Raw genomic sequence first — 19,593 nt, 5'->3', positions numbered from 1 at the left:
GAATAAACTACGCTTATTTTAACCAATACTTTATTCAATTCATAACTAAACGAACTTACAGTGGTTTATAATCGGGTTCTGATCAAATACGAAATGTCAAAGTAACACTGAACAAAATAATTTTCAAAGATGGCGGCCTCCAGAAACAACGTGAGTGTCAACAAAAACAAATCCTCGGATCTCCTTGCATTGGAAAGAACAGAAAATGGTACAATATAGATTTATTTACATGTGTATTCAATCATTAGTACTTGACGATTATGTGTTAGATCAATTTTACTGGAAGTAAAAAAAAAATATACAATCCTAGGCCCTGATCACACGCACATGTCACTTCATTGAACAGTTGAAAATCAACCAGAAGCTCCCAAGTTTTGCTCCCATAATTGTTTTCAGTTAATAGCATGTCTCTGAATAGATTTTGATGTAAAATGCCCAGTTCTTTGATTTTTTATGGGACTGCAACTAACATTAGGGTGATATCAAAGGACCTGATCTCTATTTAAACCACAGGCACCTGAATTTTAATCATTCAGTCGCTAAATAAGTCATATATCGAAAAATTCTACCCCTACTATATATAAATACACAAGGTATGCAACGCCATTTTGACCCCCTCATCGATTCAGGCTTCAATTTGCCACATAAATCAGATATGCCTACCGGTTTGCGTGCAACATTGAGTTCAAATGTGATATTTCTCTCTATACATTTCGTCCTAAAGTTTAAATCCAACGCATTGATAATGCTATCAACTAAAATTCATGCAGACTTTGAATTTCGTCCCGAGGCTCGATAGCCATCAGCTGACGTCACGAAATTTTAACTCCGCACTGAATGCTCTAACACATAACTTTTTAAAACATAGGTTAAGTAAAATGAGGATAACAAACAACATAGTTTTTTGGTTTCTCTAGTGTCTCTGATCTTAGTTTGTCAATGAAATAAATTTATAATTATTGTTTTAAAAAGTTTATGTGTTGTCATGCAGGTTGGGCTTAGGACTTGATGGTTTGACCTCCTTTTGGTGTAAAATACCTGTATGGTATCCTAAATATACTAAAGAATATGTGGGTCATGTGACTGTCCACATGCATTTTTTTTAAGTAAAAGTTTATCATGTTCACCACAGCCGCAGATACTCAGAAATGTGTTATCTTACAGTTCTTCATCTTAAATAAACATTTTGATTCAGAACAGGAATTGATGCTTTGAATTTTGCACTTGGGCATTTAAAAAAAGTTAAATTCAAATACATGTAGGAAGCTGTGAATAATCTTTTTTTTTTCTTGGTCTCAAAAAGGTTGTTTTTTTTTCAAAGTACATGTATAACATAACCTCATTCCTCAGACCTTCTACTTCCGAATCTGTTTCCTGTTATATGGTGAAAAAAAATTACATGTACAGCCAATGATGCTGATTATAATTTATTGTAAAACTGATTTAAACTTATTTAACATTTCAACCAGAGATGTGATGCATCCTTAAGGCCTTCAGTCCTTTGTTTTTGTTTTGTTGTGGGTTTTTATAACAGGCCAGGAAATAAAAGAAAATTCAATTTATTATTAATGCTTTTTGATTATCTTAGAAATATCTTTACCCATCTCTAAATGTAAGCATTTATAGGGTTTGAATCCGAGTTATTCAAAACTAAAATAACCATTCACATTTTCAGCCAATCATTTAGAGAGTGTATTGGATCTGAAAAAGAAGCCAGACAAAAGAGAGATGAAAACATTTAAACTTCCTCCAAGCTCAAGTCAGTACCTGTTGCTTTATATTTCATTTTTGATAAGGTGTATTTATATAAATCTTGATATATATATTTTTTAATATCACTTTATATGCATGGCTTTCTGAAAATAAGAGCATTAATATGCAAGATAATACCGGTAAATTACTTTCTTAATATTATTAAATCATTGAAGTTTTATTGCAGTTTTGTCACAAGTAAAAAGTTTCTTACCTCAGATGAAAATGGCCAATCAAGAGCTGCAAAACAGACCTGCTGAAGAAATCGACATAGAGCATGTATCAGACGACCAAGATCGCTTCATAGAAATGGTAAATTAACATTTGTATGTCATATTTCTATTGGGTTTTTATTAAATTGAATAGATTTAAAGTACTTCTGAAGAAACCAATACCTTAACCACAAGACAGTTCATTCACACAATAGATTACTATACTAATATTTTCCACTGAGTTATGACCCTTGCTCCTGTATTCAGTTCCTGTATTGGAACTCTAATTGACTATTTTTTTTTTCTGGACTTGATTGTGAATATAAAATTTTATGAAGTCCAGACGTAACATCAATAACCTGGTTATAGCAAAGTCTTAGGGACAAATAGGTTTACTTTGCCATATTCATAGTTCATTGTATCTATACAACAAATTCATATTAATAGGTATAACGAATTTGCTTTATACCTTGTTTTTATTCCACATGACTATCATTTTTGATTATTAAGGCGTAGCTAAAGTACCCTCTTCTAAAATTAATAAAAAACCGGATGAAAAATTAAAGGACTCGCATGGAAATAAATTTTTCAAGTAGTTTTTTTAATCGGCATGATTGAAACAGCTATGGTTTAGAATAATATTACAATTTTCTATAAAAGATATAAATTTCGTTTTGGGGAGTTTTTTCACCTCTACAGGACTCAAAATTGGTTTGCTTTTTCATTAAACTTGTCTAACTAACTTCGTTACAATGGTAAAATTTTATTAAAAGGAATAGGATTATTTATGAATCTTGCCAGGAACTCCACAAAATTTCGCTATATCCAAGATTTTGCTGTATCAGGATCGTACTAAATGATTGAATGTTTGCATAATCTACCATAATCACCGGTATATTCTTCACCATTTAAATCTCTTTTCCAGAACATTGCTGTGGTAGAGCAAAGTAGTGATTTTTCGGAGGACAATGATTCAGAGCATTCTAGTGACTCAGATTCTGACAATTCTGATGCAGATGAATGTTTAATGGGAAAAGTGACAGAAAATAATCTACGAATTAACAAAAGGACAAAACACAAACCAGACATTGTGGAACTTTCTAGCAAACTGGAACACAGCAGTAAAGTTGAGATTTGTGATTTGAATGGTGATAATGGATAAACCTATAGAAAATCATAATTGGCTGCATAAATTGGCATTAATGGTTTTTATCTCAAACAGCAGGCCAGCTTAGAGATATTTTCCAAGGTTATATGTACTAAATTTACATTAATGTACATTAGATGTTTTGAGCTTTTCAAGTGACATCTGTTAAATAAAAGTACATGTACCAGGATAGAGTCTAAATATATTATATAATTTGTACCACAAAACCATGAAAACAGAGGGCTCTTATCTTTAAGGGAATGTAAATGGAGTAAATGTAGAAATTATTATCAAAGTCAAGCTGCTTATGAAATAAATTCAAATGTACATTAACTTGTAGAGAAAAAAATTGGTGTATGGCTTGGGTTGTATTGGAACAGTATATGCACTGTTAAAAATTTATATTGATTCTTGTTTTTAATTTTTTATCTCTATAAAATTTCACAAAATAAAAATTTTGAAACATGATAAAAAAGAATTCATTGGTTTTTATTGCTATCTGTTTTTGTCCGTCGTTATGCGTTGTCAGTAGTCCTTTAACAATTTTACATTTTTAACTTCTTCTTAAAAACTGCAAGGCACTTGTTACCATTTTTGGTGTGGAGCATCTTATAAGAGGAATCTAAATTGTGAAAATCATGGCTCTACTACCCCCGGGGAGCCACAGGCGGGTCCAAATATGCAAAAAGAAGCCAAATTTTCAAAAATCTTCATCTCTATACTCCCACACATGTGAGTGAGACTGAATGCATGGTTATGATGTCCATGAAGCCCTCTGCCAAAATTGTGAAATTCTTGACCCCTTGGTTTGGTTTAGCCCTAGGGCGGGACCAGTATAGCCATATAGTGAAAATGAATTAAATCTAAAAAAATCTTCTTTACTCCCACACATGTTGAGAAAAAATTGAATGCACGGTTATGATGTCAACTAACTCCTCTACTTAAATTGTGAAATTTATGGCCCTGTGCAAGGCCTTCGGGCCGTAAGGGGGGGGGGGGGATATGGCTCTATACTGTTAATGCATATAATTTTAAACAATTATTTTCTTTACTTCCACACACCTGTAAGTAAAACTATTATAAATCTCATGCTCATGTGCAAAATCTTGCTCATGTGAGCATTTTACCTATGCATGTTAAATTGCACATAAGACTCGCATGAGCAACTCACGTGAGGAAATCTTGTTAGTCCTCATGTGAGCTGCTCATGAGCATATTGTGAGAATGTTTTGGTATGGGTTGTTTTAAATTATCTATGAATTCAAAACATATCGGCATAAAACCGATCTTGAAAAAAGTTAACAAATTTGGGGAAATTATTTTCTATCAGAGTCTTGCATCTTTTGAGTATTAGGTCATGTGCCCTATTGTGATCTTCAAGGTTTAATTTCTCTAAAATAATAGGTTTCATAGTCGTATCAGGAAGGTGGTTGTCTTTGCAATATAATATAATTGTTCTACCCCAGAATGAAACTTCACTAAATGCATACATGAGACTCTTTGACAAGTTTGTGTATGGGCTATGTTAATCAGGTGACTGTTAAGGCCAATTGGCCTCTTGTTTAAAAATAATATAGCCCAATTAAATTTTTTGATATTCGGATTTTGGATGCACATGATTCAAAACTGTTTCTTAGAGTTGACATCATCCATAATTATAAATACATTTGACAAATGGGTAGCCATAGGGTGCATGTACAAGCAATTCTTGAGAGACAAAATAAGGACAATTACAGTTTGGAGGCACAGATTGGTGTGCTTTCAGGAGAGTTATCTCCCTTTTAAGATGATGTACACATATTCCATTATCGATGTTTTTTATAAACAGTTATTGATACTGATACTGGCATTTTGGGTGTTTTCAAGAACACAAGTTGCATTTTGCATGTGCCAAATACCTGCTGTCCAATGAGAACAACTGGTAGATGATTAATGCCTTCACTTCAAATGATGTTTATAGTCATATCAAAGAGCATTATTGATCAATCACAGTAATAAAGATCAATTAAGGAACATATAAAAATACTCAGAAAATTAATAACCTTTGTATTTACACGTTTGATGTTATCTACAAATTAAATTCTATCATCTTGGTGGCTTTGGGTCACTTGCTTACATTTCCTTCAGAACTTTTTTTCCTTACAAAATATTTAGAATTTAAGAGTTTGTTTTGGGCTCCATGGGGGCTGATGGGGGTCCATAGACCCCTCCCTCCACTTTCAATAATTTATAATCTGCTCCTGCATCTATTGCAGAGAATACAATGTAATAAATTCTTATTCAATGGTCAGTATTTGTGGATATACCTTCCAAATTTTTATCATTTATATTACAGTAAATATCTGCCTCAGTGCTTTTATCATATAATTTATTACTTTGAATAAAAAAATACCTTTCACTTTAGTAAGTTCAAGAAGAAAGTAAAAACCACTTTTTTATAAAGCATCATTAAAAGCTTTATTGCAAATAAGTAAAGAATCTAATACCAAAATACACGTAACAAAAAATATATATGTATGTATAAATTCTAAGTGTATATATCGTAGAAATTAGCATGAAACTTAAAAAGCAATGCATGGAATGCCCATTATAATTTATCAGCTGTTCAAATAAAAACTTGGATTTAGAAAGACAAAATGGTAATGATCGATGGAACAAATGGTTCAGTTAAAAATAAAAATCCACTGGAATGTAAGGAAATATAATTAAAAAAGCATTTTTTGTTCCTTTAGAAAGTCTGCAACCTGAGCATATTAGGTTTCATTAAAAAAAAAAATCAACTGTACAAGGTCAAGCAAATCCATCTATACATGCATTGGTAATACAAGTTGTGCTTAGAGTTAATATTCAAACTAGATATAAAGCTGATCTGTGAATTTATATTTGTCTTTTTGACAGTTGATTACTGTTTTTGAAGTGGAAAAAAGAACATGGTGCTTATTAAGACGGGTATGTATTTGAAATCAACCAATCATATGTATATATGAAACATTGCATCGCAGCCATTCTAATTCTCATGTGTAGCATATATATTAGTACCTATATTTGCATGAACATTTTTTTTAATTCCTTTATACTATACACCTATGATATTCACATAAGCTTAACCCTAGCAAACTATAAATAAAATACATTACAACACTAGCTACGTGTCCGTCATTTGAGAAAAAGTATGAAAACTAGCGCTGCACAGAACTTGAATATCAAGCAGTATATTGATCAACATTTTGTGTTAGCTGCTTGCACGTTAAAATCTTATTCTGTATATAAATATTTTACACACCAATTTGAAATGAGATTAACGCAAAAGTGAAAAATATGCTTGCAAACCATTTGAACAGCATCTGAGATACAGTACAAGAATTATAGTCTACACTTCGTATAATCACTACAGTAGAAATGGCAAGAAAGTGCTATAAAAGCAGGGTACAAAACAAAATATGATTGCAATATATAGTACATCTATACAAATCAATCATAAAAACATTTACAACCAATCGTAATTATGCAGGAAAAAAAACTTTGAAAATATTGTACAATATTATACACACATACTGGTAGGTATTTTTTAAATCTACATATATACCAGAATTAGTTTATAAATGAAGTTTGAACTATCTGGCAATAGAAAACTTTGAGAAAAAAACTTAAAATCATACCTTATACCTGGTACTTATAGAACTGTCACATGTCATTGATTAAAAGTAAAGGAATATGGCAGGAAAACTTTTGATTACAACCCTTTTGTACCACATTTATGCATTACATAAAAATCATATTCAGAAAAATGCAAAAAGTAAACTCTCTCTTATTCTTTGAATTGCAGTTATGCTGAATACATCATGAAAGTATTAATATAATAACACATATTTACAATATAAATGCAATTTAAGTAAATCTGAAAATCATGACTGCTATCATTGCAAGCTATAACAAAATCATTTACATGTAAACAACTTCTCTGATAATTAAAGGCTCATCATAAATCACATTTTACAATACATGAATTTGGAAACCTAATTTTCTAATGGAAGTCATTAAGTGTATGGATATGCTACATCCAGGATGGCAAGTTTTTGGACATTAGGCCCAATCACATCGGCTTCTTCCCATGTGTCACTCTCCGGATCGTAGATATATAGGTTAACATTATTGTCAATACCTCCCATCAGGAACACTTTATCGAACAACGCAGCACTGTAAGGTAACAGATGCCCAAAGGCTTCAGGGGTGGGGGCAATTTCTGTCCATTGTCCAGTTTCTAGATCAAACACTTCACAGTTCAGCTGTTCGGTGAACGTGATTCGGTCTTCTTTTGCTGTGTATCCACCAAGAGCATACAGCTTTCCACCCACAGCCGTAATGCTGTGACCCTGTCTGCCATTAATCATGTTTGCCTTTGGGACCCATCCTTCTGATCCATCCACCTTCAGACACCATGTGGATTCCAATGGCACCGGATCCTCTGGTTCAGCACTGATGCCGCCCGTTACATACAGACAGCCATTGACGAACACAGCACAAGGTCAAGCAAATCCATCTATACATGCATTGGTAATACAAGTTGTGCTTAGAGTTAATATTCAAACTAGATATAAAGCTGATCTGTGAATTTATATTTGTCTTTTTGACAGTTGATTACTGTTTTTGAAGTGGAAAAAAGAACATGGTGCTTATTAAGACGGGTATGTATTTGAAATCAACCAATCATATGTATATATGAAACATTGCATCGCAGCCATTCTAATTCTCATGTGTAGCATATATATTAGTACCTATATTTGCATGAACATTTTTTTTAATTCCTTTATACTATACACCTATGATATTCACATAAGCTTAACCCTAGCAAACTATAAATAAAATACATTACAACACTAGCTACGTGTCCGTCATTTGAGAAAAAGTATGAAAACTAGCGCTGCACAGAACTTGAATATCAAGCAGTATATTGATCAACATTTTGTGTTAGCTGCTTGCACGTTAAAATCTTATTCTGTATATAAATATTTTACACACCAATTTGAAATGAGATTAACGCAAAAGTGAAAAATATGCTTGCAAACCATTTGAACAGCATCTGAGATACAGTACAAGAATTATAGTCTACACTTCGTATAATCACTACAGTAGAAATGGCAAGAAAGTGCTATAAAAGCAGGGTACAAAACAAAATATGATTGCAATATATAGTACATCTATACAAATCAATCATAAAAACATTTACAACCAATCGTAATTATGCAGGAAAAAAAACTTTGAAAATATTGTACAATATTATACACACATACTGGTAGGTATTTTTTAAATCTACATATATACCAGAATTAGTTTATAAATGAAGTTTGAACTATCTGGCAATAGAAAACTTTGAGAAAAAAACTTAAAATCATACCTTATACCTGGTACTTATAGAACTGTCACATGTCATTGATTAAAAGTAAAGGAATATGGCAGGAAAACTTTTGATTACAACCCTTTTGTACCACATTTATGCATTACATAAAAATCATATTCAGAAAAATGCAAAAAGTAAACTCTCTCTTATTCTTTGAATTGCAGTTATGCTGAATACATCATGAAAGTATTAATATAATAACACATATTTACAATATAAATGCAATTTAAGTAAATCTGAAAATCATGACTGCTATCATTGCAAGCTATAACAAAATCATTTACATGTAAACAACTTCTCTGATAATTAAAGGCTCATCATAAATCACATTTTACAATACATGAATTTGGAAACCTAATTTTCTAATGGAAGTCATTAAGTGTATGGATATGCTACATCCAGGATGGCAAGTTTTTGGACATTAGGCCCAATCACATCGGCTTCTTCCCATGTGTCACTCTCCGGATCGTAGATATATAGGTTAACATTATTGTCAATACCTCCCATCAGGAACACTTTATCGAACAACGCAGCACTGTAAGGTAACAGATGCCCAAAGGCTTCAGGGGTGGGGGCAATTTCTGTCCATTGTCCAGTTTCTAGATCAAACACTTCACAGTTCAGCTGTTCGGTGAACGTGATTCGGTCTTCTTTTGCTGTGTATCCACCAAGAGCATACAGCTTTCCACCCACAGCCGTAATGCTGTGACCCTGTCTGCCATTAATCATGTTTGCCTTTGGGACCCATCCTTCTGATCCATCCACCTTCAGACACCATGTGGATTCCAATGGCACCGGATCCTCTGGTTCAGCACTGATGCCGCCCGTTACATACAGACAGCCATTGACGAACACAGCAGCCTGGTCTGAAGATTTAATGGGCATTGGCTGGAGGTTGGTCCAGGTGTTATCTTCTGGTTTGTACATCTCTACCGAAGCCAGAACCTGCTCCGACTCCTCCTTGCTCTCTTCATTCATAGTGTGATTCACTCCACCAACAGCGAAAAGCCTGTTTTCAGAGTTACACATGGCAAAAGAAACTCGGGGCTCATTCATTGACGCTACTTCAGTCCAGCCTCTGTATTTTGGATCAAACATGAAGACTCTTCCAACTGTACAGTACATATCATCATAGCCTCCTGCAGCATACAAAAAGTTCCCGATCTTGGCTTGACTCATGGCCTGGTATGATGCAGTGTCCAATCCACATGGACCAAGTTCTTCTACAAAGAGTCCACACTTTGATGGGTCTCTGTACACTAAGATATTCCCATCATTAGTGAAGGATAAAATAGTAATGACTGGTCGAGCCCCTCTCTGCTTGTACATATCTCCATATTTTAGGCACTGCCCCATGATGTTCAGTGAGTAATTCATGGCATCTTCAACAATATCTCTGATTTCCGGAAACTCCAGCACTTCTGGAGCAAGAGCTTCCAGTTCTTCAGTTTCCATGGTATAAAATCTGATTTGTCGAAGAAGAGAGAGCAGGTGTTCTTTTCTATTCTTCTCATCATTTTTCACCCACCTCAACACAACATCAAGAAGATAGAACTCGGATGCTTCAGAATAAATATTCTCCATCAAAAACTGCAGCAGAAGTTCTAATGAAAGATTTTCAAAGAAGCTCTCCTGTTGAGTAAGTTCTGCTATATTTTGACCAATGAATCTAAAAATGTCCCATCTCAGATCCCCAAGATAGTATTTATCTGTTATTTCCATCACAGCATTGTAGTTGTCTAAACTAAGGTGTTGGATCAGAAACTCGCAACAAACCTCTAACAGCCAATCCACATGGAAAAACCTTGCACCCTCAATAACCTCCTCCACTTTTGATGGCTCGAGGGTCACATGACCATGATAGAAATAATCCAACATGGCAGAAAAGCCTTTTGGGCTAATGTCTTTCAATTCTATTTCATCCTGTCCCTTCTCCTTCATGTTGTGAGAAAACATGGCGGAGAAGTAGTCACTTGCTTCAGAGAGAACGTCTCGATGAGCTTTGAAATTCTGGTCTCCAACCTTGAGTTTGATGTCGCATCTGTAATCATACATCTTTGCAGAGACTTTCTTGTAATTGGTATTGATGTATTTCACCTTATTTTCAGATATAACAATCCTTTCTGTTGGATTTGGGAGGATCCCATCCTCTTCTTGTGGAGCGACAGCAGCAGTAGCCATTTCACTGTTTATGTCCAACGTGCAAAAAGTGGTCTCCTGGTTGTCAAAAAACTTCTGCTTTAAATTCAGGTAACTGCCTGATGAGGAGTCCCCTGAATCTTCAGAGATTTTCCTTAATCTACTGGGATTATTTGCATTGAGACTGTCAGAATCAAGTCTTTGCTCTGTTTCTTCCTTCTGAGTAGCTCTTCTTTCTTCCTCTTGAAGTAATTCTTTATTAAATTCTAAGATTTCTGGATATTCAATATGTTCAACCTCTTCTACTATGGGGTTTTCGGAGTCTTTTTTCAATGCCTCTTCCTCTCTGGTGTACTGTTGTTTAGGTTTGTTCTCCAAATCTTTGGAGCTTTCCTTGTTTTCTACAACTTCCTCTTTACTTTGACTCTTTTTTGGCTTCTCCAAAACAGGAGGGGGTTGCTTTTTGGTTGCTGTGTTTTCTTTGGGAGCTGGCACTTTGGGACTATCTTTACCTACACTTGTTTTACCCCCTTTGATAGAATTTGGCTTTGCGGTTTCGACAGGTTTTACCGATTTCTTGGCACTACTGATTGTTGGTTCACTTAGTCGACTGAACACCGAGCCACTACTTGTCTTTGACTTTTCTGTGTTTTTTGTGGGTTTTTTTCCAGTAAGGCTGTCCCCTTGATCACCCTCTGAGTCTCTGCCCTGAGATAGATTTTTCTTGATCTGTGATATGAATTTCCCTTCAGTCTTTACTGGTTTGGTTTTACCATTGATTCCATTTGATCTGGAAAACACAAAGCAAAACATTTGTTAACAAAAATAATTTATTTATTTCCCAAACAAGCATTAGTTATTGTGATCTCTTAATGCCTGGAATGTAAAGTTAAAACATGAAGAAAGAAGAACGGTGTGGAAAGGAAAATATAATTCAAATAACCATGTACATGTATACATATGTCGAAACTGAAATGTAATGAAATTCTTTGTTCTCTTGAGTTTTAAAATTCATTGTGAAGAGGTTCCAATATCCTTTGATTTTCATAATAATTTATGATTTACATATTACATGTATTATATGATATGTAGAAAAGTTAAAAATGTGAAAAAAAAGAAATTAAAGTTTCCCAAAATCTTTTCTTAGATTTTAATTTCAGCCTTTCAATATAACAAGTTTCCAGCATGAACAGTGTATTTGATGGATGATAATCTGTATTGCCACCAGTAATCATCTATATTCTCTGTTGTCATTACACACCTATCATGTGCTGATTTACGACATTCGGACACTTGTCCCCTTCCCCAGAGACTTGATAAGTAGACCCAGGTGTGGAAGGGCGGACAGAGACCATGTATATCACACGTCTTCTCTGTCAGGCCTTGGACCCCCAGGGCCCGGAGTGCGTAATCTGACCACTGACCATGAAGATATATATAATATGTAAGTATTACTTATCAGTTGACAGTATTGTCCACCCTTTGTTATGTCTAATTGAAAGTGTGTTATTAACAAAATAATTGATTGCTGAACAAGATAATGCATCAGCCATGCAATGCAGATAAATTTTTCCACCATGAAAAATTGAAAACTACCAGCACCTATACACCGGTATACTAACCAATGCTTTTAAACTACTGCTCATTGACACATTTCTGAATAAAGTAAACTAAAAAATTTCTAGCAATTGGATGTTTAAAAAAAAAATCAAATACTGTTTACTATCTTTAAATTAAACAACTAAGTTCGCGGCTATGTTAAGGCTGCCCAATTAATTTCACAGTGATAATCCGATATGTAGAAAGTCACTTGTCTGTTCTTCATAAGATATGACATCATAGTTAACTTTGACGTCATGATCTGCATTCCTTTCGATCGTTCTTAGGGAATATATCATAACGTAATAAGTGATATTCATTGTGCATAATAAAACCGCTTCATTCCTTTACATAGACACTGTTGTAAATACTAGTGATACTAAATTCAATATCACCGATATGGATTATAAAAAAATCAACAGTTTTAAAGCTTCATTATAGGTAAATAACTATTCATAAACTAATGGTTTTGAGAATCCCCCTGCTACGTGTAATCTAATGAATGGTGATATGTATATGCATATAAAAAACAGCTTGGCGAAAGTGAACAATAAAAACAATCTTACTATATTTTACGTGAAATCAGGAGAGAAAATAAGTACCAATGTGAATCTTGCTGGGGGAAACCTACCGATTGACCCGATTTTGTGTAAATCGAGCCTAAAAGGTAAAAATGTGCCTAATTTCGATGGCGGTGCGAAATGTTTTGACAATATTTTTAAAAAACGAAATATTTATATGAACCCCCAGCAAGAACTGCAAAATACATTACTTATCGAAGGATTTTTCATAAAAATATTTTTTATGTAATGTCATTATTCACTTGCGTCGATGCGATTTTTATAGATTATTTACCGTGTTAGAATACACCCGTCACGTGCTTAAGAAAAATATATGACGTCACAAAAATACATGAAATATAGTGTTGGATGTCCCTGTTAATTCATGTAATAAAAGTTTAAAGAAACTTGATAAAAGTTTAAAGAAACTTGCTTGGTTAAAGTATTTTTCGATAATTAAAATGGTATAATTTTTTGATATATATTTAGCTTCGGACAGCCTTAACATAGCCGCGTTTAATATGTGACATTTATAATTGCTATAGGCACATTAGATTATGATGTTTAAAGTCCTAATTTAATTATGGTTGTAACATGCATTTTGATTGGTTGCATGAAAACAAAATTTATATCATAAACCAGTAAACAGTTGCCTACATTATATTATACACTTACTTATTGAAATCATTCATTAAGAGGGCTCAATAGCCATGGCCAATGTTAGACTGTATTGATCTCCTTTAGAAGAAGAGCTCCTTATAAAATAAGGGAAATACTGGTACCCAAATTTAAAAGGTAAAATATATGAAATTTTTCTTTACTGAAAAACAGTTTATAGCTAAACATTAAATCATATCATAAAATTTTAGGTAGATCTAAATCGGATGGTTAATTGGTTGACCATTCAGCCTCCTTAAACATCAGAAGAAAAAAATGCTGGTCTTCATAAAGCTATTGACCAGGTACACAAAGTTAAAAAAATTGCCATTTATCCTTCCAAACTGGTGTAATAAAGTAATTAGCTTCATTTTTATTTGAAATATCAATGAAATCTTATCAAATAGACACTTTTGCGGTAACTGCGGTACTGCTCTCTTTCAGGGCAAATTGATATACCGGTACTTTGCCAAAGTTTCAGTAGGTAGATAATTAAATGACGTAATTGAAACAATTGATGTTACGTCATATTTCACCAAACTATGTCATTTTGCCCTGCAAAAGAGCAGTACCGCAGTTACCGTGAAAGGGTCAATTACAATATCATTTTACCGAAATGTAAACGTTGTAAATCTGCTACTGATTTAGAATATAAAATGTCATTTAATTAGAATGGTAATAATTTTTTAGCCATCAATTGAGATAAAACACCCATAAAAGTACATTTACCTACTGTCAGAATTAACAAAAGTGTTCTTTTACTTAAAGATACATATAAAATTGTTTCTTTTTTTTAAAGAAAATTCAAACCAAATTTTCAATTATGTAACATAAAAAGAACTGGTACCTTCCAATAATATGGCTCTGCAATAATTAAACAATAATCATCTGATTCAAATCTAATTATCGGTAATTTTTTTTTTTTTTAGGAAATTTGAAAAAAAATTTATCTTTTAAGGATTATGGACAATTGCAACTTACAGATTTTTATCGTTGGAGTTTTCCATGGTGTCTCTATTAACACTCTCCATGTTCCCCAGAGAACCAGTTTACACCCTGAACTATTCCCAGCCTTGTTTTATCTCCCTAATACAAGGCCAAACTATCAAGCTTCTAAATGTCACCGATGCAGTCACTACCACTAACAACAACAGCCGAAAAACGGGGAAATTATCCACTGAATCTTAGGTCATGTGATTTCTCTTGCGCAACAACAAAACAACTCCTCCCCCCCAAAAAACCACTCAAAGTGCGTACTCTCAATGTTGCAGAAGCAGTCACGATTATAAGAAATTGTCACCAGACTTCAAAAGCCCTGGGCAAAAAGTCAGCTCCCTTAGACTGAGTCAGAGGGCTGGTGATAACGAAACTGATGTCCCTCGCTGGCCAGGACATTAATCTCATCCCTTGTTGCTGGAGACCCTGGATGTCACTTTACACCCCCCAGCCACATTGTGGCTTGCTTGGTCTGGTTTTTACAACATCGCCCCTCCGAGGGATTATCATTCATTTTATTTATGCCCAGTTGGAGAAGGATTTTCCTTTTCATGAACTATTTTTTATTACATGTATGACAAAACTGGAAACTATTACACTGAGGTCATTGAAATTTGCTGGCCAGAAAATTTAATGACAAAGCTTAGGGAACAATAATGGACATAATATACTTCAGTTTTTGCAAATACATGTACTACTGTACCGCTACTTTTGTTCAAATACTAGTATGGCTTTTAAGATTGCTTTAGTTTTTTCTTATATCAAAAATTGTATATTGCATATTTTCATGCATTTATAAAGCAGTAAATCTGCTAATGAAATTGCTAGTAAGGTGTATCATGCAGAAAATGTGATGAAAAAATACTGTTTAAAAATTTCTATATATACAGCAATGTAAATAAATGGTGGTGAGAGTGAAATTTAAAATTTGTTATCTACAGATAACAGGGGTTTAACAGTATGTAACAGTACATAAATCCTTGTCAGTAAGTGCATGTTTAAATATGGTCAAATCACACAACTGGACTAATAGAGACAATTTTTAAGGTTCAGAATTTATGAATGAAATGGAAATCTTGATTTACCTGGCTGTGTTTGATGATGAAACAGAAACTGCTCCCTCTACACTTACAAATCTCAGTTCTTCTCCTTATATAATCTGCATCTTGAAGAATCTGAAAAAGTAAAAATTCAACATAAAATATGCTTCAAAATACATGTATAAACATTATAACGACAATGGAGAAATCTGACTATTTAACATTAGAATAATACACTAGATCATGCATCTTCCCAATGTCAAAACTAAGTAGTTAATACATGTACCTCACTTTAATGTAACCACAATTATAGCCTTGACATTAGGAAGATTGTGTAAAAATACCTAATTATGAAGTTTGAAATACACAAATACATGTATAATGCATGTACAACTAACAGCTATTAAATGGTACATACATACAGTGTACTTATACCAATAAGTTCACTCAGTATAAACTGGTTGACTGGTCCCCTCATCAAAGTAATCAGACTAATAGAGATGGTTTATCTATTAATACATGTACATGCATGTAGCTGGGTTAATTCTAAAACACAGCATATATAACAGAAGCACAGGCATGTGTTATCCATGTTTATTGCAAATATACTGATCATTGAATATTTATTCATTTTAGTTCTGTATAAATCTACAAAGGAGAATCTTGCTGTGCAAGTCTTTATTATGATTTTTAATTTTTATATGTATTACTGTGCAGTGCACAGTTTGGACAATGTTTGGCATTTAAATAAAGGCTTAAGTAGATTATTTAACTACATTAGGAACATATATGCATGTATTTCAATATTTAGCTTGCCTCTTTCCATAATTATAAGTAATTATAATCCATTTTTTGTTGTTGTAAATGTGCAAATCAGCATTAGCAATGTGGAACTGTGCATCAATGAAGATCAAAAACGTTTAATGCAAGTGCCTATCTTGGGAGTGAGACCTTCGACAGCGTAAATTCACCCACTATATAGAAATTGTAAGGCTCAACCATGTCAATTTAACTGTTACTTTATTAACAATAGCTCAGCCTGAGATTTTTTAGAAATATGTAATTTAAAAGTGTAACATCACTTGAGACAATCATGCTTCCCTAAAAATCCATACAAATACAGTTATAGGTTATTGCTTAATCAGGTCCAGTCAACCCCATGCAGAATTTAGTGGCCCAGTTTCAAGGGACACAGCACTTTGCATTATAGGTGAAATTATCTTCCAAATTCTGCATGTTTTCAGCACATTTTATCAGATATCACCGTTCATATCTGTAGATTTTCAATTTCAGTACATGAACAATGTGCAATTCAGATTTTTTAAATGTTATTGCATAAAGCATCATAATATCAACTTAATAACTTAAATTTTTATATATATACACTGTACCATGCTCAGTTCTACACCCTAATGCAGAAGAGTTATCTAGCAATGAAGCCCATATTATTTTGGGTTTTTTTATTTCACGCATGCTTAAGTTTATGAAATTAGGACAAACTAATTCCTGTTCATTCAGAACCATGTCTGTGGAAGAAATCTTACAGAATGATAAAAATCTCATCTAACATGATTGTCAGTCAGGTGTAAAACAGATCAGCTGGCCTTGCTGCCACACTATGTCATACAAAAAACTACAGATTCTAAATCTGGTCATTGCTTGACAATTTCTCGATAACAACTGCAAAATGAATATTAATGAATCAAGAGCAAGATCTCCTAAAACTTTGACATGTTAGAAAAATCCAATCATTCAACTAATGTAGTCAATTCACAATCCAAAAGCTTATACGTGTACTGTCTACATGTAGTACAGTAGTATACCGGTAGTCTGAAATTACAAAGGTTCAGGATCACTATAATAATCATTGTTAATAAAATTAACACAGGAGGACAACTTTATAAACACTATGATTACCGGTACATACAATGAATAGATGTAAACCTCAATCCATGGCAATTATAGACATAAATCAGAGAGAAGTCTCTGTGACTATTAAACTTGAAATTACCTGGGTAAACACTGAGAGATGATTTACATTCTACCCACTTCTGTCTCTATGTATATGTACACATGGCCTCATGCAGTGAGAGTGAAAGTTGCTGTTGGAACAATTTAAACGTAGTAAAAAAAATAATATCGAAAAGCCCTGACTCGGGACATTTAAAAGGTCTGTGTTAATCAGATTCCTGGTTCGCCCACAGGCTTTAGAAGAAAATTCTGAATAAACAAGAAGAGTTTTAACTGATCAGGCCCTGCAGATTATAAATTTCACCGCCGAAAATTCGTTCACACCTACATCAGACAATCCCAGTCATACTTAGCTGCACACGCCCTCAGTTTGTTGTCATTGCACCTGAAGGCAGCACATGTATAATAGTTTTATCACTCCACAACGTATGCCGCACATACCTGACGACAGTAGAATACACACCTGAACAGATTTATCAAAAAATCAAACCGGTCTGACATCAATGAGTAAGAGCCACGCAGTCATAGAACTACAACCATGTCAGTGTGATCCCATGTAGTCTTTTACAACAACAGACCATGTGGGGAAAATCATGAATGAAGAAAAATAAGATGGCCATGAGAAAAATACTAGCTGTTAGTTAGTAGCTGCACTTTGCAATTTAAAGTGATCTTTCTAACTGACTAATTCACATAAAGGCAGGTGTTTTTTCAAAAGAATAATTATTTTTTCTCCATAGACCAAAGTGATTTTAAAACTATGATTTCTAGAGTAAATACATGTACAATGTACTATTAACATTTTCAAAAACTACAGCTGTATTAAGCTGTATGAACTTAATAATACACAAAACCATGTTTACCTGTTGGACAAATATTCTGTACTATATACCTGTATTCATAATCTTTCTGGGCTGGTAGTAAAGCCCCTTTGTGTGTGGGCGTGTATACCACTCTCAGTGGAACCCACACAATGGCCCACCTCATTTTATTTTATTCCCTATTACATCACCAGTCTATCACACTTGATTACTTTATTGAGGGGTCATTTCTAAAGAACTACTTGTGATCTCAGTGATTTGAGGTTTACACTTGAGTTTTTTTCCAACTCTTACATATTGACTAGTTTCATTACTAGTCACTTTTGGGGAAGTGATTTATTTAATATTCACTTGTTGCTTCAAGCTTTATGGCCCTTCAAATATTTTTGAGGTAACATACTTTAAAATTCACCCGGTGTGGATTGATACTAAAATACACTGGAAAAACAAGTATTCTCTTTTGAGAAGTGGACAGGCATAGCCTACATCCATGGATGTAGGCTATGCCTGTCCACTTCTCAAAAGAGAATAGAAAAACAAGCAGCTGTTATTTTAAATGTGTGTGACTCACTGTGTCATTCATTGCATTTGATTGTATAACAGTCTAGCTTGATATCAGTGATTTGAACTGAAGACATCTGTTTATCAAACCATGCATTTGTACATTATAGGAAAACAACATGTCTATTGCATATCAATAGTTACATGATTGTATTTACATGTTGTATATTGATGATGAATGATACAGTTTACAAACTGAAGTCAATTAGACTCGATCATCAATATGTAAAATTTGTATCAATGTCACTTCCAAGAAAAGGCATTTTCAGAAGAGACAGATCTTTTAATTTATAGGCAATTCTTGCTGAGATTATTTACAAACATGCATGATCAACAATTTTAAAACATAAATTGTACGTTTATCCAAATTTTCCTAACACAACTCTAAATCTTTGCAATTAAAATAAAACAAAGGCATGTAATATTTTCTTTAATTCTTGGCATTTTCATACCTTACGCTTTATTTTTGTTCCATTTACCAACTGTAATTACAGCTCATTTGTAAAACTTAATCTGATAAAATATGACTTACCATTCGTTTTCACATTTTACACAAGTTGCATATTCCGTTGCATTTATTTGTTGTATCACATGTGACAGAAAACAGATAAATTAGCATTCACCCAGCGTGCAATCAATACATAGCTTGCATAGTGTATTGATATGTTAAGAACAATGCTCCGAGGAAATTCGAGCCAGACAAGACCAATGAAGCTGAGATGATAAGATCCAATCGATTC

At 33.6% G+C, this 19,593-nt stretch overlaps 2 protein-coding genes across 2 annotated transcripts; one reads left to right on the top strand and one right to left on the bottom strand.

The window, feature by feature from the left end:
- The first annotated feature begins 64 nt into the window (after positions 1 to 64).
- On the top strand, positions 65 to 3,584 carry LOC105339325 (NOP protein chaperone 1). Its single transcript, XM_011444817.4, has 4 exons — positions 65 to 208; positions 1,676 to 1,759; positions 1,940 to 2,064; positions 2,890 to 3,584. The coding sequence occupies exons 1-4, from the start codon at positions 130 to 132 to the stop codon at positions 3,124 to 3,126; spliced, it is 525 nt and encodes a 174-aa protein (XP_011443119.4). The 5' UTR covers positions 65 to 129; the 3' UTR covers positions 3,127 to 3,584.
- A 2,808-nt stretch (positions 3,585 to 6,392) lies between these two features.
- LOC105339326 (kelch-like protein 36) lies at positions 6,393 to 14,897 on the bottom strand. Its single transcript, XM_066082411.1, has 3 exons — positions 14,446 to 14,897; positions 8,888 to 11,438; positions 6,393 to 7,634 (listed from the first exon to the last, which is right to left on the bottom strand). The coding sequence occupies exons 1-3, from the start codon at positions 14,493 to 14,495 to the stop codon at positions 7,149 to 7,151; spliced, it is 3,087 nt and encodes a 1,028-aa protein (XP_065938483.1). The 5' UTR covers positions 14,496 to 14,897; the 3' UTR covers positions 6,393 to 7,148.
- Positions 14,898 to 19,593: the final 4,696 nt, after the last annotated feature.

The sequence above is a fragment of the Magallana gigas genome, chromosome 4 (genome assembly GCF_963853765.1).
Source record: "Magallana gigas chromosome 4, xbMagGiga1.1, whole genome shotgun sequence".
In the NCBI taxonomy this organism is placed as follows: domain Eukaryota; kingdom Metazoa; phylum Mollusca; class Bivalvia; order Ostreida; family Ostreidae; genus Magallana; species Magallana gigas.
Note: the sequence above shows the minus strand (reverse complement) of the source record. Positions and strands in the feature narration are given on the sequence as shown.